We start from the raw sequence: 22853 nt of genomic DNA on the forward strand, positions 1-22853 counted from the left end.
ATAAAGCCATTCCTACACATATAGAAGGAAAAGATAAATAAATTTACTTATTTTCTGGACAATGTAGACATTGTAATTTACATATTAATGTAAGCCTGGTATTCTCTCTTCAGTGCAGTATCTCTCTCTCTCTCTCTCTCTCTCTCTCTCTCTCTGTATATATATATATATATATATATATATATATATATATATATCTATATTTATATATATATATATTTATATATATATAGGGAGAGGATGGAGAGTGAGAGACTGACGTGGATAGTGTTTGTGCGTGAGGTGGAGGGGGGGAACGGGAGGGGGAGGCCAAGGATGAGATGGAGGGATAGACTGGAGACGTATATGAGAGAGGGGAGTTTGAGCTGGGGGCAGGGCAGTGAAATGACGGGGGACAAGGCGACATGGAGGCGATTTGTCTGTGGCCACCCCTTACGGGATTAAGGTGTCTGATATATATATATATATATATATATATATATATATATATATATATATATATATATATATATATATATATATATATATATATATCATCAGCCGTTTGAGTATTCTCTGCAGGACCAGCCCATTCCGACCGAAGTCGGGACGATACAGCCAATGTATCTGTACCAAATGGCTTAGGCTGTCTGTTAGAGAGTGTATGTAGGGTGAGAAGTGCTGGTAAGTGTAAGTGTAGTTTTGAAATGGATTTGCATGTGTGTGTAGTCTGTGAACCAAGTGTAATCGGCCCGCGCAAGCCGACTGGGTGCAAGCATACTTTATAGTAAGTGACACTGGTTCAACCACAGAACCCCTTATGTCCGCCAAAGCAGTACGTGGTCAAGTGAATGCTCCCAAAGTTTATTACCCTGGTGGGGCGCGAACCCTGGTTCACCCGTGCACGAAAACGCACACTCTACCACTGAGGCCCCATATATATATATATATATATATATATATATATATATATATATATATATATATGTTAATAACTGTAATAAATTAGTAAGTGATTGAGACGGTAAATCCAAACCACGTTGGAGAGGATGGCCATGGATGGACTTGCCATCTCTTGGATGGCCTGCTGTTTGCCATCTTCTTGGCGCCTAGGACGGCCTGCTGGATGGCACCTTCATGGCTTCCTGGATGGCACCTTCATGGCCTCCAGGATGACCTCCAGGATGGCCTGCTGGATGTACTGGTTGGCTCGCTGGATATAATGGATGACTAAATCTCCCTAATGACCTACTCTATGGCCTGCTGGATGCACTAAAGCCATTCCGGAGACCATCCAGCAATCCATCCAGGAGGCCCCCATCCAGCAGGTCATCCATCAGGTCATCCAGCAGAACATCAAACAGGTCATCCAGCAGAACATCCAGCAGAACATCCAGCAGGTCATCCAGCAAGTCATTCGCATAGCCAGTGAATACTCGCCAGTTAGCATCTGAAGGTGTAGGCTGTGGGTGTTGGCGCTGATAGTGGTGATGGTGGCGTTAACCCACTTCTTGATGGAGTTGGCTGGCTTATGACTTATCTTTCTGCACTTAGAAGTGTCACTGAGGATGGTGTTGATCTTTTGAATGTAGTCTTCCTTGTTGATAACGACGAAGGCGGCTGTTTTGTCAGCGCATCCGATGACGATGTTTTTGTTTTGTTGTAGTTGTTTGGTGGCCAGGATGTGGTTTCTGTTGATGTTTTTGCTGTGGTGGGAGCCACGGATGTTGGCGACCTCGGCGAGGAGGGAGGGTTCAAGGATAGGTGGCGTCCTTACTTTTCCTGCATTTTAATATAAATTATGTATTAATTATCCCGTTTTCATCATATATTTCGTCGTTGCTTTTCAATAATTCACTAAATTCTACGCATAAGATTTCTGATTCCCTCATTCTTCACGAATATATTGCATTACCTACTTCCATTCGTCATTCTTTCTTTTTACGTCTCTACCATTTTCTGTTCTTCTCTTCCTTTTATCTAAATGATTCCTTTCTTTTTGTCTTTTTCATTGTCCCTCCTTCCCACACATTTTGTATTTAGTTTCCTCTTTCTTACTGTTAGCTACTTTCTTCTTGGTATTCTTTAAATTATTTTTCCTTCATTTATTCCCATCTGTTTTCTACTTGCATTTTTTCTTCTTTCCTTCGTTTATCCTATCTTTTTATTACAGTATTTTATCTTTCGTCATTTGCATTTATTAATCCCTTGCTTTCTCTCCCTACTTGATACCTGGAACTGTCTTCCTCTGTCGGTATTTCCTGCTTCCTGTGATCTCCAGTCTTTCAAACGCAGTGTGTCCAGGCATCTCGAAATGAACAGATCTTGAATTTGGCTCTCTTTTGTATTGTTTCTCTCTCTCTCTCTCTCTCTCTCTCTTGGAAGGAACCCTCATGCGGACTCAGCCTTTGGGTCCTTCCTCGCATAAAAAAACTTTTTCTATTGTTATTATTATTATTATTATTATTATTATTATTATTTTTGTACTCCATGTCTCTCATTTCTCCCCCGTGTTTATCTTCCAGTTTCATGTTTCCTGACTACTACATTTTTTGTTTTTCTGTGATTTTATATAATGTTTTAGTCTTCCCCGACGCTCTCTCACATGATTTTTTTCCCCTCTCACCTCTCCTCTATTTATCTTATCTTTCCTTCCTTGTCATTTTATTGCCTTTTCTGATTCATGTTTCTCATTTCATTCTCTGCCTTTATCCATTCTTCTTCTCTTTCTTCATTTTTCCTTTTGTACCAGTCTTTTTTTATTATTATTATTCTTTATTCATGTGGTCTGTGTCTCCTTTCTCTTCATTCTTTCCTCCCTTCCTCTCCTGTTCAACGTCTTATTTCCTCATTTCTTTTCATCAGTATTTTTTCCATTCCTACTCCCTACTTCTCTTTAATACTTTGTATATTTTGTTTTTCTAGGGTGAGAGAGATTAGAGCTTGAATTCTTTCTTGTCTAACGTTTCTCGCTACACATTTTTTTTTTTTTTTTTTTGGGGGGGGGGACGTTCCTTATTTACCATTCAGTACAAGCCCCAACACTCTGGGGAACACAGTCGCTGAAGGCCAAGCAGGGATGGGTGCGTGAGAGCAAGGGTTATTTTACACATAGATGGCATAAAAGGTATAGAAGTAATTAGCAGTACAAGCACAGTAATGAACAAAGACGCACTGTGACACATACATGGCACAAAGTTGTTGTGGTAACTAGCATTACAAGTTTAGAAATGAGCAATTGGACACACACACACACACACACACACACACACACACACACACACACACACACACACACAGAAGTCATTTTCAGAGAGTCTGCCCCTCTTCGGAAATGGGTTTTCTGTAGCCCGGAACGTTAAGGAAAATACAGAATTCAACCTGTGTCTCTCCCACCCAACATTTTCGCTTGGCGTGCTGGCTCATCTACATATTTTATCTTGTTTATTTTTCTTTTTTTCCTTTTATCGCTGCTTTTTCCTGATAAAAATTAATTCTGTTATCTTCCGCCTTTCCCTCCTTCTTTACTTTTTCTTCCTCCAGGCTCTTACTTCTCTCTCCCTTCCTTGTTTTTCCTCTTCCTGCTGCTCTTCCCGTTCATCTCGCTTTACCCTTGAACAGTTCTTCCTCCGCACTTTCTCTTTGCTGTTTATCTGAGTCTCTGCCATCTTTCTCCCTGGCTTCCATCCTTTCATCTCTACTTCCTTCCCTCTATCCTTCATTCGCTTGTAAGATCATTCCTTAGTTCGCTTTTTCCTTCCTTTCCTTTCTTTCTTCGTTATTTATTCATTTGTTTCTTCATGCTAACTTCCTGCTTCCTTCCAGCATTCCTTCATTTTTTTTTTTAAATCCCATTTGCCCTCATCGCACTGTCCCATCATCTTTATTTTCTTTCGTCTCATCTTCCTTCATTCCTTCCTTTCTTCCTTCCTCCCTTCCACTTCCCTGCCTCCCTCCCTCTTCTCCATTATCTTCACACCTCTGTTTACACAAATTAATCTTTTCTTTCTCCTGTACGATGGTACCATTTTCTTCATGTCACCCCAGACTATTTTATTCAGCTTTGGATCAACCCAGCGAAGTGTCGTTGTTGTTGATACGGTTGTTTGCTATAGTTGTTGTTGTTGTTTTGCTATATTTGTTGTTATTCTATAGTTGTTTTTGTTGCTTTGTTATCATTGTTGTTATTGTTGTTGTTCTAATTTATTATTACAATTATTATTGTTATTTTTACTTATTTTAAAACTGCAATATTTCAAACTTGGTCAGCTTAGTTGGACAGTTGTCCTTTTTTTTTTTTTTTTTTTTTGTCAAATATGGTGGCAATCCGTCAACCGGATCTCCTGATATTATCCGCAACTCAGACAAGTGAGTCAGCCAGGCTATCTCCAGAACCGCTAAAAATAGGAAACTGAAAATTTACTGCAAAACAGCCTAAAGGCAGACGCAGCCCGGAAGGGATTATGGTTCCAGTAGGTTGATTATTCTTTGAGATCACCTAGGGTAGAAAATTGGGTCTTTTCCTGATGTTTCCGATATCACCTAATTTTCCATGAAGGATTAAAGCTAGAGCCACCAAACTTCCTGGGCTTATAGATTATAGTGACCCAAGGTGACAAGTACAAGATCAGTGACCTTGATCTCAAGGTCCCTTTATAGCCCGTCTTCTAATAGGCAATGACAGTGGGAAGCTTTTCATTATCAAAATAATATTGCTACAGTTTCACTGTGTTCTAGCTATTATTATTATTATTATTATTATTATTCCCTGTTGTGGCCTCTGGCTCAATTGCTATGTGAGACAAGTCGATTGTAGTGAATGGAAAACTGTTTCATGCATTAAATTTATTTTTTTTATTTATTTATTTATTTTTTTATGTGTCCGACTCTGGGCATAGGCTTCACAGCCTGCTATCATGGCCCAGCAGTCCTCGTACATACCATACACTTCTACATGTCACCACTTCGGCGCTAACACCCACCGTCCATATTGAATACATGCTAGGGCTGTCTCATACAGGACTGGTGTATTGGTATTAGCTGGGGTATTTTTACGACATGTCGGCGGGTCTTCTGGTAGATCAGTAAAGCCTGATTTAATGAAATTCAAATCCTTAAACTGTTCCCTGCCCCAGCCGGGATTTGAACCTGGGTCCGTTTGAACGTCAGGCCACCTCTCTACCGATTGAGCCATGGGATTAATTTATTAGCAGTGACACTGTAATCAAAGCACTGAAAAACTCATAAATTTTTCCGAAGTTTCATTTCATGGTTCCTCTAATAAGCTATAAACAGGGTCACTTTTCTCTCATACATGTATAACAGCCTAGAGGGAACGTTCAAACTGAGGCCGTCCCGTACCGTAACAGTATTCTAAGGTGAAAAAAAAAAAAAAAAGTTCCATCACTGTGATTGTTGTTTTGGTGCCCAGTGGTCCTGCGTCAGTCTATATATAATTTTTGGAGTATAAAATCTTTGTAAAATCCAAACCGAGAATATATGAGAGGTGTGTTACATGCCAGGACCAGGTAAAGTCATAGGCATATACTATACTCCGTTCGTCCCCCCAGCCTCTTTCTCACTGTTGGGTTCATGGATGCTTTAATGAGACGTAGCAGACAAAGATGCAAGTTTTCACACAAAGATGAATGATGGTATGTACCTCAGTCCACTACGTCACTATTAAGCGTCTGTGAATCCATCGATGAAATAAAGGCAAGACAGGCGAACGGATTTTATTATTAAACTTTATATTCATAGTAACCCTCAGGTCAAGCGAATCAGAATAATGTGAGGCCGTGGCAACGAGGATTGATTAAATGATTGCGAGCACAAACACCAAGAAACAGAACAAAAGCAATTTTCTTTTGGTAAATGCACACACACACACACACACACACACACACACACACACACACACACACACACACACACACACACACGCTCATCAACATATCCAGTTATTTATACTCGTTACTAAGTAGACAAGCGATAAAACAAGCATCACGCCCCAGCAAGCAACTGTATTCCCTGCAAGCATTTCAACAAGGTTAGATAAGCCTGGAAATTAGCAGGGAGGCAGCTGCGTTGAGTAGTCTGGGGTCAAAAGTTCACCTGATATATCACCTGGTCTACCCACATTCCTCTGCAGGTTAATTTTTTGTAAGCTGAGAAGGGGCGCATAAATTTCACCTCATCTACTTGTCATTTTCTTCTGCTTGCTATCTTCCTGAGATTGGCGTCTTATGTTTCATTGTTTTAATATTTCACACCTTCTCCCTAACCTACAGTGGTGCAAAATTCAATTATTTAAGAAAACTTATCCTCCTATGACGCATTTAAATCTGACGTACTTAGCTGAGAAACTGTGTGTGTGTGTATGTGTGTGTGTGTGTGTGTGTGTGTGTGTGTGTGTGTGTGTGTGTGTGTGTGTAAAGGTTTTTTTTTTATGTGAGTAAAGCGAGCTTTCACATGAGCCCACTTTGATGCACTTACGCGGTCTACGCTCGAGAGGGTTAAATTAAGAGAGTCTCGCCTTACTTAGCAACATGGAACAACGTGCTGTCACTACTGACATTGTCCATATTCTTACCTCCGACCACAATGTTATCCTTGCCACATATTCCATTTCCATCCCACTGTACACTCTCGGCACCCCATGTCACGAAAAAGATTAATATCCCTGTTCCTCTGTAACCCACTCTCGAGAACATGGTAAACACCTGGCTTGCCAGTCATTCGTTCACCACATCAACTGAACTTTACACCTCCCTCATTACCGCAGTATAGGCATTTTATGACCATTACATGTTGCCAGTCAACCAAACTAAATCCTCTGCCAGCCAGGCTGGGGAGTGGGTATGGAATCACCATCTACATGACAGTGAAGAGGACATGTGGGGAGCGGTGGTTGTGTACCGCACTGACAGTAAGGCTGACAACCTCCACTCCTATCTCACTGTAGCCAGGTCCTCTCACGACCTGAAACACAGTGTGCACCAGGAGTATTGGCATGCCTTTCTCTGGTATATTAACCCGTACTGTGCTCGGGGAAAAACAAAAAAAAAAACAGATACCCCTCTATGCTGGATGATTTTGGATTTTTATATTCTGGCTAAATGGGCTTAATACATCAATATAAGATCCATGGCACTAATAAAAGTAATCACTAAAGCCAGAAAGTTGGTTGAATCGAGTCAGGTTGGTGCCATTCCATATCTGAAATCTTCGAGGTTACTTAGAGAGCAGAACGGCTGTGAGCTTGTGAATTCGATTTTGGATTTTTTTTTTCTGGCTAAATGGCCTCAGTACATCAATATAAAATCCTTGGCACTAAAAAAAATGTAATCCTCAAAGCCAGAAAGTTGGTTGAATCGAGTCTGCTTGATGCCACTCAACCTCTGAAATCTTTGAGGCTTCTGAGAGAGCAAAGCCTCTGTGAGCTTGTGAACCGATTTTGGATTTTTTGGGGGTAAATGGGCTTAATACATCAATATAAGATCCCTGGCACTAATAAAGGTAATCACCAAAGCCAGAAAGTAAGTTGAATCGAGTCTGGTTGGTGCCACTGGACCTCTGAAATCTTCAAGGTTACGGACAGAGCAGAGCAGCTGTGACCCTGTGAAGACTCAGTTGCCTCCCGCACTCACAAGTCAATATTGTAAGCGTAGTGGAGGAACGTCTGAGGTTAGCGAGATACGATATTACCTTCTATTTTACTTCGGTTTCTTACAATGACTTCTCACTGGTACAGGACGTAGATCTACATCACCGGCGTTTTTGAAGGGGATGTAGATCTACGTCGTTAGCACGGTACGGGTTAACACACACACTCTTCAATCTAGGGCTTGGTGACTTGTTAGCGGAGTTGTTAAATCACGTGACAGTCCTTCCCCTCCTCTCCACCACACTCCTGTGGAATATACCAACAGCCTGGTTGATAAATGGTCCACTAAATCTCAACTGGCATCCCTGCCTCCCCCGATCAAGCCTTGCCTCTAGGCTGCTAGTGGAATCAGGCTAACATGCATTGCAAAGGCTTGCTCCACGCCCTCTCCCCTCCATGGTCACCCCATCGCCAGTGATGAGTTGCGGCTTGCACTTTTGCAAGGCACTGCAAGTGTCCTGGGTGATGACGGAATCACCTATGCCACACTAAGACTCATCACTCAAGTACCTGGCAATCTCTTACTCTGTTAAACCTGAGTCTTTTTGAAGGCAGTCTTCCTCCAGAATGGTACCCGTAGCACCATCATACCCATCCCTAAGCCTAATTCCTCTGATTTCCTCCCCATTTCCCTAACTTCCTGCATATGCAGTCTTTGAGAGAGTATTTTTTAGCATGGATCCGTGATCTTCTTCAGGACCAGCCCTCTCCTCATCTCTTTGGTTTCCTCCTACGCTGAAGCACACAACATTGCCCTTCAGAATTACTCACTCATCTCACATCCTTCTGTACAGCTTTCATTGACCTCAAAGCTACATTCGAAGTCGCAAACCGTGACGTCATCCTTCACAAACTTGCCCACTTGGGTGTCTCTGGCTGCCTGTTCTTGTATTGTGAGTATGGTGACTGTTTGTCAGTGCAGATAATCATATGATACGTCTCTACAGTTTGTCAGATGTTACAGCTGTTGTCACAGTGACTGGGCATTACTCTTTTAGCGTATTACGTGGTAGCATCATGGATGACGACTGATATGGCTAATAGAGTAGGGACAGACCTATGTAGAGTTTTCGTTTATCGCCTTTATGTAGATATTCCTTTCTTCACCAATAAATATGAACAGTCTGACAGTAATGATGGTCCCTATGGTTCTCATTAATATCTGTATGGCACCGACGTAAAATAAAGGTGGATTTACTTAACCCAAATTTTTTACCGTTTTCTGTGTGCCATGTTTGGATCTTGATTTTACACATTCCCAGCTGTTATTATTTAGTTTAGGTTCATATTGAGCAACTATCGTATGCACCAAGCATTTTCTCACAACTCCTCGTGGCAATAATGGTGGAACAAGGTTGTAATGCCTGCAGTTATCCAGTCTGAGCACATGCATATTACATCAGTTATGCCATTTGTTACAGAAATCACTTGTATTAAATTCAAACACACACTTTATCTGCAGTGTGTTTTGTTATGCTAAACAACCGAGTAGTGTTCACACTGTATGAATTTAGCAGGAAAAAGACGAATACGAGGACTATTTCCCTGTTCACGGAAAGCAATTAATGAGCCACACATCTGAGTAGTGTCCGAACATGGCGTTGTTGCCGTGGCTGAGTAACTGTGTAAATTGCAGTCCATTACAGAAGACAGGTGAACCACTGTTGCTGATGTATAAACATATCTGTTCATGGTGTTGCAGTCATTATGGGCATCTCCCCTCCCAGGCAATACCCATGTCGGAGCGCGCATAGGTTGTCGGGAGGAGGGAGGGGGAAACAGTGAACTGGATTCTGAGGTTGTGAATCAGATTGCTTAACAGTTACACGTCCTTCATACCACGATTTACCCTATCAGTGTAGGGTTTACAGTTACCTGACATAAAGATCATGTAATACACCTATTAGCCCCCCCCAGTATCGCCACCTATGATCTGGGACCCAGTACATCCCACCCCCTCCTAGAAAATCACATTTTCGTTTACATTGCTGTCATACAGATATTAACGAGAATCAAAGGCACGAATCACTGTTGATAACTATTATTTATTGTGGGAAGAGAAAATTCCTCCCTCCCCCTCCTCTGCTTCCGATACCACAGTCGTCATCCACGATGTAACTATGTAAATGCAACAAAAATGGCTCCCAGTCGCTGTGACAACAATGTGACATCAGACAAACATTCTAGGGACATTTCATATATTGTGATGAGATAGTCGTCACCATGCACTATTAATGCAGGGTTTGTGTAATGTGCCACCCCATGGGGAGTAGGTCGTCCTATAGACGATATAACTGAACATGCAGGTAGACTGTAACGTGTCAAAGTCAGAATAACGTTTAACGGCCTGGTTATCAAAGTCCATGATCAACGTTAAACTATAGATGATTTGGCATCATGTCATCAACGTATCATTTATCCATCCCCTCCTAGCTTCCTGTCACAGTCCACTCTCCCCTACCCCATCACTCATCACCCGTCTCCTGTAGGGCTCCCCCTCTCACCAGCCAGAACAATATTGGCCCCTCCTCACCCACCTTCCCCCTCCTGTCTCCCAGACACAAAACCCTGCCTCCTCCTGTTTCGCCACCTCATTGCGTTCATTAAAGAGATCTACTAGTTTCAGGTTCGCGGCCAGGGAGGAGAGGGGTCACGGTAATATTGCGATTATTATGATAGGTGCGGGAATGCAGATAATGTTATAGTAGCTTACACATTATGCTGACCATTGGTAAATGTTGTTTGGGTCGTGATGTTTTATGAAAGTCATGTGAATAAAATACGCATATGTATGGTGTGAAATTGTTTTATTACCATATTCACAAAACGTTGTTATTTTCAGTATATTGTCAGGCGAGACATTGTTTATAGACCACCAGTAACTGCGCACAGCGGCAATAATCACCGGGTTCGGTTCGTCCTAGCGACCAAACGACTGGTGTTCCATACGTAGCAGAGTTACCAGATGTGGAAAGCATTACACCACCTCGTTGGTGGACAGGGTGGTTCTGTTTGATATGTCCACAACTGTACATGTCAGGTGCATGTGCATGTATTGTCCTTGTGCTGGGGTTTTAAGATAACTTTATAATACGTATCGTTTCTGTCTGTCTGTCCACCTGTGTGCAGGCATGATCATAAATAATCATCTATTCTCCGGTGCCCCGTGCCTCAGGCTGGCTCCTTTATGCGCGGCAGGCACATTGGAGTGAGAGGTGCTGGGGTGGGTGGGTAGAGAGAGAGGGGAAGGTGGGTGGAGGAACGAGTGATGGTTCATTGATGGAGTGGGGGAGGGGAGGGAGGGAAGGGTGTGGGAGGGAGATTGAAATGCGAAATGGTGGTCACATTATTTGTCTGTTTTCTTTCATTCAGGGCATGATATAAAGGTGTTAATATTTGGTAGCTAATGCTGCATTACACCTTGTACAGCAACGTCGGATCACAAGCTATAGAGTGGTCATATCGAGGGCTGCCTAAGAGAAATACACTGACGTGATTGATCAAACATTAGTGCAAAGCCGTCGAGTCTGTGTGGACCCAGACTGTCAATGCGAGGGAACCAGACAAAGAGAGGACACGGGCAAGCCTCCTGCAGCACACCAAGGACAGGTGGGAGCTGTTCAGACGAAACCAGCAAACCATCAACAACAGTGTTTCCTCGGTGACGCGAAGACAGCAAGAGGTGAGGCAGGAGACCATTGGAATACTTACAAAAGCTTTCCTGGTTGCTTTGGCTTGACCAATGTTGGTAAACAGTGACAGATAAATTTTCGGAGTTTGGGTAGGATTTTCTGTCATTTTCCTCCTAAAACATTATGAGTAATATACAGTAGTTACTATATCCACTGATGCTCACAGACATCAATTATTTTTACCTTTTATGCATATTTTCAATAGCCTTTCATGAAGAGATGCCATAAAATAGTTGACAAGACACTAACTGTACGGAGGGAATGTAGGCTATACTGTGGACACAGACATGTCAAAACTTGCATATCATCCTTAGTTCAAAAAATTACATACATGTTAGGATATATGAGGTTTCTTACACAAACATCAAGGAAGTCACAGCCATCGATATTCCATTCTGCGTCGGAAGTCAAAATACACGGATGAACACAATTATCTGTGGCTCCGCACTAATGTTTGATCTGTCACGTCAGTACATTTCTCTCAAGTGCCAGCCCTTGTTATCGCCACTCTAAAGCCTGTTATCTGACACCGCTATAGAGGTGTAATGCAGCATTATCTACCGAATATTAACTCTTTTACATCATGGCCTGAATGAAAGAAAATAGACAAACAATGTGACCATCACTTAGCAATTTAATCGCCCTTCCTACCAACCCACCCTCCCTTTTTTCACTGCACCACCGCACCATCATTCGTCCCCTTCACCCACCTTTCCTTCTCTCTCTCCCCCCCCCCTCTCAGCTCCTCCTTTTCCACCGCGACGTGCCACGCATAAAGCAACTAGCCAGAGGAAAGGGGTAACAAAGGAGAAGTGATTATTGTGACCACGATCGTATGTGACTATGTTTATGTATCTAATTAGAGTGTAAATGTATATATTTGTCTCCCTGTACATGTATATGTGAATATATATCATATAAATGTGGATGTAGTGTATATATATGTAAACACGTCAGTACACATAACCGTATCTTTATACATACGTACCTATCCTGTACATATATGACTATCGCTACATGTGTGTGAATATATACGTATATGTATAGATATATATGTATATGTATGTTTCCGTATGTGCCTCTCTCTGAATATGTATGTATGTATGTGTGTCATTGCATCTCTTTGCTCATTCCTAAACTTGTAATGATAATTACTGCAACAACTTTGTACCATGTACGTGTCACTGTACATCTTTGTTCATTACTGTGCTTGTAACGATAAGTGCGTTTATACCTTATATACCATAATTATATGTGTCAATGTAACCCTTTGTCTGTGTCAGGTCAGACACTGTTCTGCTACTGGTGCCATATGATCCAGTATTACCTGTTTCATGATTGGATCGCCGGTGACTAAACTGACCTCCCCACTGCTCTAGGCCAGTGAGGAGGGTGACTCGACACCCGGCAGGACGAAAAAGAAGACCTGTCAAAGAGAGGATGAACAATCTTTGCCAACAGCCATCTAGCAGGGTCGGTGGAGCTTGTTAGTCTTGGTTGGCAGTTCACCTAGAAGGAAACTCTGAGGATAGCCGTAGTCAGGGATTCTACTCCCTTGTCCACAGGCTACTGGTGAGCCCTCCCCTAACCTGGGAGGGCTCAACAGTAAAAGAAATACAGCCCTATGTGAAATAAGAGATGGAAGAGGGATAAGGGTCAGTGAATGTTACCTGATCCTGACCCAGTTTTGCTGGAGGGTCCTCTCTTGGGCGCCTGCCTGACAGTGCTTTTTGGGCCCTGTCAGCTGGCACCCATCATGATGGTTACTGGGTAGAATGATAGGGGGGGAGGGAACCTCAAGCCCAGAACCTCCTTTTGATTTGCATCGTGGTGGTGCAAAGGACGCCCGAGCTCTAGGCCCCAAACACGGGTTTAACCTTTGGAAGGCACTGCAGATGGGGGCTTGGAAAGTTCTAAGCCTTTCAAAGGATGATGGACTGCCTTTGTTGTCACGAGAGTTGGGGAGATTGGGGGTCAGCATTGCTGCACTCATAGAAGTGAGGCAACCTGGGCATGGTGGGATCAGTAGCGATGGTTACAAATACAATTAGTCTGCCTGTGATGTTGGTATCCCTCTTAGGGGTGTCACTGTGGCAATTGTTGCTCGCTTTGTCTCAAGTGTCGATAGGGTTACTCCAGTTGATGAGCATATAATTCTGGGAAGAATGAAGCACTCCTTGGACTTTTTCTCTCTTACTGCAGTGTACGCTCAAACTGAGATGAGTGATCTTCAAGAGAAAGAGCTATTTCACACCAAACTTGAATCAGTTGCGGAACAGTGCCCCTCATGGGATACACTCCTGGTCTTGGATGACTTTAATGGGATTGCTGGCACTGATAGGGAGGGCTTCAGGGATTGTGTAGGTCCGGCTTTGGAGCCAGGAACTCTAATAGTTCTTACCTTCTGGATTTCACAAAATCCCATAAGTTAAGAATTGCTGGATCCTGGTTCCAGCGACCATATTTTCACCGCTGTACTTGGTATCCCAATACCAGAGAGGCTGCTAAGGAGATTGATCACATTCTCGTTAGTACTTGCTGGAGGATCCTTCAGAGAATGCAGAGTTTTCAGGATTGCAGAGTTCTTTGCTAATGATCACATACTTGTTGTTGCTACTCTAAGGCTACAAATCAAAACTGAGAGATTCTCAAGATGCCACCAAAGAACGTTCCATCTTGAGAAAGTCAGGGATGAGGAGAGTGCATTTGAGTGTGCAGTGGCAGTCTCAAATCGGTTTGAAGTGCTCAGCTGTATTGAGGACCCTGTTTAACAAGGGGATACATTTAAGTGTGCTATCCTGGCAGCAGCTGATAAATGTACTGGAGACTGCCCGAGATCAAGGAGGGGGATTCATCTTGTGGGGGACGCTGACCACAATTAAGGCGAGTCGTGCTGCCAGACTAACTGGAGATTGGGCACAGCAAAGACTTCTGTCTCTAAAGGCATGAGTTTTACTGAGAAGGGACAAGGAGAGGTATGTCAGGGAAATCACTGAGGAGGTGGAAGGTCGTTTTAATGCAAATGACCTTTGACCCATCTACCGAGCCCTGAAGAAGCTCCACTCCAGACCCATCTCTCAGATGAACTCCGTTCGGACAGCAGATGGATGGCTCATGTCAAGGGCATGTGAGTATAAGGTTCGTTGGGCTGAGTACTTTGAGCAGCCATACGTAGCCGACCCTCCCAGTGGAGAGCTTCCATTGGCTGATGTACAGCCATTGACTGCTGTCCCACCAATTGACAAAGCCATGCCCTCTCTAGATGAAATCAAGAAGGCAATTGTTAGGTTGAAAAGTGGTAGAGTAGTTGGTATTTGTGACATCCCAGCAGAACTGATCAAGGCTGGGGGCAAAGCCATGATCAGGGGGTTACATGCAGTCATAGAGGCCATTTGGCAGTCTGGTATCATTCCTCCTGACTGGACAGATGGTTTGGCCACCCCTGTCTGGAAAGGAAAAGGAAACCAGTGTGACTGTAGTAACTACTGGAGTATTACAGTGCTCAGTGAGCCAAACAAAGTTCTTGCTCACATTCTCCTGATGCGCATCCAGGACCATCTGCTAATGTTTCAGAGAAATAATCAATTGGATTCACGCTCAAGAGGTCTAGCCTACCATTGACTATATCCATACTCTTCGAGTTCTTGTAGAATGCCGTCTTGAATTTTGACAAAGTCTGCTAGCAGCCTATGTGGATCTCAAGAAGGGTTTTGACTCCGTAAATTGAGAGCACTGTGGGAACTCTGTAACTCCGAGGGATCCCTGCATGGATAATCTGAGTGATTCCTGGGTTGTACTCAAACACTGAGAGTGCTATCAAGTGTGGGGGCGGGGGGAGCATCCGACTTCTTCCTAGTAAGTTCTGGTGTTAGACAGGAATGTGTCCTTGCCTCCACACTTTTCAACACATGTATGGACTGGGTACTGGACTGGGCTGTGAGTCAAAGTTACTGTGGGGTATCAATTGGCAATTTCAGGATTACTGACCTTGACTTTGCTCATGATGCAGTTATCCTAATGGAGTGGCTGAGATACTACTGAGTGCTCTCAAGGAATTTCACAAGAATGCAAAGCAGTTGGGATTAAAGATCTTCTGGGCCAAGACCAAGGTCCAGGCATTTGGTGGCTTGCTGGATGAAGCAGTTCAGTCAGTCCAAGCATGTGGTGAGGATATAAAAGTCTTGGAGCAATTCACTTATCTCGGTAGTGTAATCCATAACAATGGTAGATCAGACAGTAAGATCTCTCATCGCATTGGTCTGGCCAACTGGGTTATGGATTAATTCATTTCTTGTATTTAGCTTTGTCATTATTTATGTAGAAGGACGAATGTCCGAACTGCATCTTCAGGGTGCTGATCCTCCCTGTCTTACTTTATGGCTGTGAGATATGGAAACAGTGACTGAAGCAGTGAATTGACTCCTTTGATACAAAGTGTCTTCACAGAATCATGGGATATCGCTGGTACAACTGGATGCATAACGAGAGACTACTCTGTGAGACTGAACTGAGGCCTATTAACCAACGTAATATGTCAGTGGCAACTCCAGCTATGTGGGCACATGGCCTACATTCCTGAGGCTGATCCTGCTCGCAGGGTGATCTCAGAACGAGTTAACCCAGGGTGGAGGAGGCCAAAAGGAAGGCCATCTAACTAATGGCTGGAGGAGGTCGATCACTCCTGTCGGGAGGTACTTAGAGGGGGAAGAGCCTCTGCCAAGAGGGTCGCATGGAGAGACCCGTGTGGGTGGCGTTGGAGGATGAGTGAAGCTTCGTGGCCCATGATGTTTGCCATTTCTTCTTGATTGTAACCCTTCTCTCACATACCCTTCCCAGCTTGGTCTTTGTTGACAATGTTCCCCACTGTGTTGATGTTTGTACTGACTGCTAAATAAAGAACCTAAAATATAAAAAAAAAATGATATTTTTCTTCTTGCAGAAGCCTCTGGCAATCAGAGGCACATCATCGCAGCTTCGCCAAAATTATTAAGAAACCAGCCAAATGTCCCAGGATACTGCCCACAAAGTTTGGATACAGTTTGCCCTCTTGACTTTGAGATATTTTGGGCAGAGCAACACACACACACACACACACACACACACACACACACACACACACACACACACACACACACACACACACACACACACACACACACACACACACACACACACACACACACACACACACACACACACACACACACACACACATACAGGGCAATTACATTATCGCCTGGCTAGGTGGGCGATAACAAGAAAAACATGCAAATAACAATTATGAAAAAATGAATGTAAAAAATTTGAACAGAGATTCTTAAAACTCGATGAAAAATTTAGAAGTAAATTTTTTGTTACGCTTTATTTATGATGAGAAAGAAGAAGACGTAAAGGCTGTTCAACTTCTAAATAGACAAATGGATAAATAGATAACCAGATACATAAATAGATGGATAAATAAACACTGACACTGTACGATAGTATGAAGTAGTTTTATTATATATGGAGATGCATCCCCATGTGTTAACCCCTTAACTGCGGGGCGTCACTTTCGTGACGCTCAGGTGCAATGGATCATACTGCGGGGCGTCACTTTTGTGATTCTGTGTTATTTTGAATTCTCCCAGGCTTACAAGCGGTGGCTTGTATCATCTATCAGTACTGCCAATGTCCAACACTAGTCAGCACTCCTGATCTCATCTGTACTCCCATCCATTGTTGACAATTTAGCCATTTTTCCCTGTTCTGGACTCCCCTCCCTACCTCCCCACCATTACCCTCTCCTCTTGCCTGCCCGGCCGCATTAAGCTAAGCAAATCTTCCCCAGAATTTTCCACTGATTTCATCCATTGAAATAAGCCCTATGCCCTTTTCTTATACAAAATAATATATGCAAAAAAGAAATATGGTAAGTGATAGTGCCATATACCTGGAATTGGCTAATTATCACTTGACAACACCTAACGTGGACACGTTCACTCATTTCCCCCAGTAATTTCCCCTTGAAATATGCTGTATAATCTATTCTCGTAATAAAAATATATATATGAAAGCAAGAGAGAAACCAAAGTGATATTTACATTCACCTGGAACTACCTATTTTTTTTGTCGAGATTTCCTACCAATCATTTCATAGCATGTAAATTAGCAGCTGTCACCCTATTGACCTTGTCAACCCTTGCCTGCCCATATACGCCACGGGAATCAGTTCCTTGTTGTCCTCTGAGGTGAAACCATGTCGCATTCATGCCCAACTGCTTCTGCGCCCATTGCAAAGGGCCCTGTGACCTCCACCCCTAGAAAAACTCGTGTGGGAAGCAGTAAAGGACTTAGTGACTCGGCAGTGGAATGTGAACTGGCAGAATTATCTATGATAATGATGGATAGTGACTTTGATCCTTCGGGTGAATCGTGTGATGAGCCTGGGGAGGAAATCGTTACAAAAACTCCTAGTACGAGTGCTTCAGTGTCCCAAGTTATCCCTAGCTCCAAGGAAAAGAAGCCCTTAGTGCAGCAAGGGAAGGAATTTGGGAAGGGAGTGAAAAGGCAGCGGGTTAGCCCTGGAACAATGGCCCTGTGAGACCCAGCCCGTCACGAGTCCCGAGGTGAATCACCTTGCCGTTCCCCCAGCCCCACTTCACTAATTTCTTCCTCATCTTCAGCGGAATTTTCTCCTGAGTCTTCATCATCGGAGTCTCCACCAGCATCTACAGTGAAGGCAGGCCGTAGGGGAAGAGGTAAATCCCTGACTCGTCGTAAAAGTAGAGTAGCAAGTACAGTAAGGGCTGCTAGTGCTACACAGCAACCTAGGGTCAGTGAGAGTGACCTTGAAACAGCCCAGTCTGCCTCACAGCCACCCTTCACCCTCACCCACCCTACACCGCCATGACGGGGAATCCTGGACGCCTTCGTGTGGACGGAAGGTTCTGATTTCATCCCTGAACAACTTCATTTTGACGAGAGTCCCTCAGGGATACAGCCTGCCTTCACTCTTGACGAGGATGCTGAGTGTGTGGACTTTCTTTTGGCCTTCCTCGATGACGAAGTCATGCAGCACATATGTGATGAGACAAACAGGTACGAATCACAATGTGCTGCAAGTGGTGCAGGTGCAGTGAAGATGCAACAGTGGACCATGCTGGGAGTGCAGGAGCTGTATGTGTTCTTGCCCTCATGCTTCTCATGCCACACTCAAAGAAGCATGAGTTGAAAGAATACTGGTCCATGGACCCCTTACTACCCTCACCCACCTTCAATAAGTACATGGCCAGAGATCGCTTCCGGAACATCATGGGAAACCTGCACTTCGCCAAAAACGATGTACCTTCCCAAACCGACCCACCCTGGAAGATCTGGGAGATTCTGAGCAGAATGAAGGATAAGTTTATGTCATTCTTCCACCCCTTTCAGAAGGTTGTCATAGATGAATCCTTGGTTTTGTTCAGAGGACGTCTTAGGTTTGTACAGTACATTCCAAGCAAATGCCATCGCTTTGGAATTAAGTTCTTTGTACTGTGCGACTGTAAGTCGGGGTACATCCTTGACTTCGTCATCTATTCAGCCAGCACTGTCGATCTGGACAAAACACACCCCCTTGGCTTCTCAGGCTGTGTAGTGAAAGTGCTGCTTGAAAGGTATTTTGGTGGGAATCATGTGCTGTATACTGACAATTATTATACATCACCGAAACTTGCTAAGTATCTTTCAGAGCACGGCATCGGCTCCTGTGGCACTGTGAAGAGCAATCGTGCCCATTTCCCCAAATTCCCAGACGCAGGAAACTCGCAGTGAGGAGACGTGCAGCTATGCAAGTCTGAGAAGATGCTGGCAATACGGTGGCATGACAAGAGGGTCGTGCACATGCTCACCACCGTACACAGAGGGCAAAATGAAAGACAGTGGGAAGGTCGACTGTAGGACAGGTGAACCTGTGAGGAAACCTGATGCTGTCATAGACTACAATATCAACGTGCGGCTGGTGGACAAGCCCAGCATGATGATTGGAGAGATCGACTGCCTCAGGAAGAATACTAGGTGGTACAGGAAAGTTTTGCCGCACTTCATAGACATGATGCTGAACGCCTTCATCCTGTACAAGATGAAGGTAAAGCCACCCAAGTCCTTCTCCCTGAGGTTGTTCGCCAGGACTTGTGTTCAGCAGCTGCTTGAGAGATATGGTAAAGTGACAGCAGCAACTCCAAGGCGCCATGGTGTAAGACTTCTCGACAGACTTGAGCAGAGGGCGTACATGGATCGGCACAGACTGGTGCAAATGCCTGCCACAACCAAGAGGAAGGCTGCAATCTGCAGGTGCCAGGTGTGTGCACATACCACCCGAAGCACACCTGAGCACAAACGCACCTCTTGGCAGTGTGCTGAGTGCCAGGTTCCCCTCTGCATTACCTGCTTCTTTGATTACCACAGCCTGAAGCAGTTCTAAAAGTGCAAGTGGAAAATGTAAATGATGTGTAAATAATGTGTAAATAACAAGTGAAAGCAATGGATGTAAATATGACGGAACAGTGTAATATAGTTTTATAAATTACTGCAAGTGACAGTTCATTACATAGTGTAAGTAAAACAGAAGTGTAAATATTGAAAATACAATAGAAAATGTAAATAGAAATGTAAATAATTAGTAATATAAGAATATGAGTACAAATACTTGAAGTTATGACAGTGAAAGTGGAACCGTGGCTCTTTACGTATTGTACTGAAAGAGAAATTGAATGCCTACAGTGACAATAAATTACTATACCTGAAGGAAACTTATGGATAAAGACTGAAGATATATATAAGTGTTATATAGTAATAAGAATATAAAGTGTGAGTGTTTTTATGAATAATAAATGACAGAATACCAGAGCGCAAGTGGGAAGGTCATACGAGTTCGTAATTTTCATTGCTTTCACAGTTTTTTTTTTTTTGGAGTATGGATTCCAAACTATTTGAAAATCATAGAATAGTGTTTTTAGTGATATCAGGCTGTGGTAATCATATTACGGATTGTCGGGAAGTGTAAAGTGGAGATTTCGTTACCCAAATTCAGAGGTCTCCACAAGTCCTACGGTACTCGACGAAGATTCAACAAACATCCCAGGAGAAAGCTGAAGGTATGTGCCATATGCATATTTAATTTTAATATTCTAGGACTAATAACTGATTTTTGGCAAATATTTTTAGAGAGTCTGTCGGAGTGCGAATATCCCCGCAAGACACTCAAGTCGACCCAAAACAACTCCGCGGTTTAGGGGTTAAAGAGGTGTGTGTGTGTGTGTGTGTGTGTGTGTGTGTGTGTGTGTGTGTGTGTGTGTGTGTGATTCGTAACATACAAGTGAGAAAGAGAGAGCTGGAGAGTGCATATGCCAGCACTTTCATATGTTTGTTGAGAGAGAGAGAGAGAGAGAGAGAGAGAGAGAGAGAGAGAGAAAGAGAGAGAGAGAGAGAGACAGAGAGAGAATTATTTATATCTATATATATTGTCTGAATCGAAATATCTATATCCAATAAACTATATCATGTTTTTGTATCTATCTGTGCATCTATCTGTCTACCAGTTTATCTACTTACCTACCTATTTATGTATCTAGTTATGCGTGTATAGCCAGTTAATATGCGATGGTGTGGGTGTATGTTTGTGTGTTTGTATCTGTGTTTGTTTCCTTGTATAAGACAATGCTTGTGTGTACTGGTGCATGCTTGTGCGTATATTTGTGTGTCTGTGTACTAGTGGATGCATGTGCGTATATACTGTATACTGTATGTGTTTATGTACCAGTGGATGCATGTGCGTATATTTGTGTTTGTGTGCGTACATACGAAAAACACCTTTCTATGTAGGCACAAAGATGGCAGCGGAAACATATTTAGTCGTGTCGGCGGAGTGAACATTTTGTGGTGGAATTGTTGTGTTTGCGTCATATTTTCCATCATTATGGCCTTCAAATCCCTTCATACCCCCATGTCAGCGGCATCTATGTGTCCTTTATGTAACAGCAACTCTAGTAAGGAATTTTTAGTATATAATCTTTTCCCTTAGTTTTATTTTGAAATTTGTGAAGGCACCGTCATCCCAGAGCCATCCCATGTTCAAAACGTCCAACAGATATTTCGAAATTTTTGGCCATAGACTCTTAATAAATCTCCATCAGTAATATCCATATATTGTATATATTTTTCTGCAGTAGGGTGTGTGAGTGAGAATTCTTGGCATTAATATATATATATATATATATATATATATATATATATATATATATATATATATATATATATATATATATATATATAGAAATTTGTCACGTAGAGACGCCCTATGGTCAAAATGCCGATTAGATATTACGAATTATTTTTCCTTTAGACTATTAATAAACCACCGTCAATAACATCCACATATGTGTTAGTTAACCTCTGGGAAGAAAGAATTTTTGGCTCCGAAATATATACCTTTGGCTTTATTTTGAAATTGGTGAAAGCCGAGTCATCCCATATTCAAACTCTCCCTTAGATATTTCGTAATATTTTGCCATAGACTGTTAATAACTCTCCCTCAGCAACATCCATATATTCTTTAGGTAACAGGGGCTGATATGTCAGAATTTTTGGCACTGTGATATACATCAGTCACCTCTACTGATACATCCTTACTGTATAAGAGGTTAAAACCAAAGAAGACGACGGGTCAGAAGTTCTTTCCATCCCTCGGCCCCTTCAGCATGACAAAAATACAGTATACTCAGCTCTGTATTGTAAATGTTATAATACTCTGTGTAGTATTGTCCCCAGCTGCCTCCTCCCCCTCTCCTCGGCCCTGTCTGTGTTACGTAATCCTGTCAGAATCGCCTAACACCTTCTACTAAGCGATTTATTTTCCTTATTACACCTTACTGTCCTCTTCTGAGCCACATAAATCATTCTAATATCACCATACTCTGCATAAGTAACAGAGAAAACGATACCAACCAGCCGAATTCAAAAATAACTCCCTGAGGAGGTGTTTGGGAGCTTCCTTAACCGGTCCTTTCTTTTTATGCAAGAAAGAAGGAAGAAAGGCCAGGGGCCGGCAAACCGTTTCTTCCAAGAAAAAAACAAAACAAAAACAGTACAAAAGAGAGCCAAACTCAAGATCCGTTCATTTCGAGATCCCTGGACACACTGCGTTTCAAGAGACTGGAGATCATAGGAAGTAGGAAATACAAACAGAGGGAGACAGTTCCAGAGTTGGCCTGTTGCATAAATGAAGGACTAGGAGTAACGGTTAACTCTTACGTTAGAGAGTTGGACAGAAAAGGGATGAGAGTTTGTTGCTAGACGGGTGCTACGCGTCCGACATAGAGGTGGAGGGATGCAAGCAGACAGTTCAGAGGAGCAGTGACCATGGAAATAGCGATTGAAAAGAGATAAAGATGCAACAGTGCGACGAAGAGACAGAGGTTGGAGGGAGCCAGTAAGAGAAGGAGAGTTGATGGGACGAATGGCTTTTGACTCCACCCTACTGAGAAGAGCTGTATATGTGG

General features: G+C 42.9%; 1 protein-coding gene across 1 annotated transcript; it reads left to right on the top strand.

Moving 5' to 3' along the window:
- Nucleotides 1-14418: 14418 nt before the first annotated feature.
- LOC145415959 (uncharacterized) lies at nucleotides 14419-14958 on the top strand. The gene has a single exon (XM_080285062.1). It carries the CDS (start codon nucleotides 14419-14421, stop codon nucleotides 14956-14958), a length of 540 nt encoding a protein of 179 aa, XP_080141188.1.
- Nucleotides 14959-22853: the final 7895 nt, after the last annotated feature.

Source organism: Coenobita brevimanus, chromosome 104 (genome assembly GCF_032717465.1).
Source record: "Coenobita brevimanus isolate Jiangsu-jjx chromosome 104, ASM3271746v2, whole genome shotgun sequence".
NCBI lineage: Eukaryota > Metazoa > Arthropoda > Malacostraca > Decapoda > Coenobitidae > Coenobita > Coenobita brevimanus.

Coding starts and splice junctions, on each gene's coding strand:
- LOC145415959 (XM_080285062.1), top strand. CDS start 14,419: ATGAACTCCGTTCGGACAGCAGATGGATGGCTCATGTCAAGGGCATGT.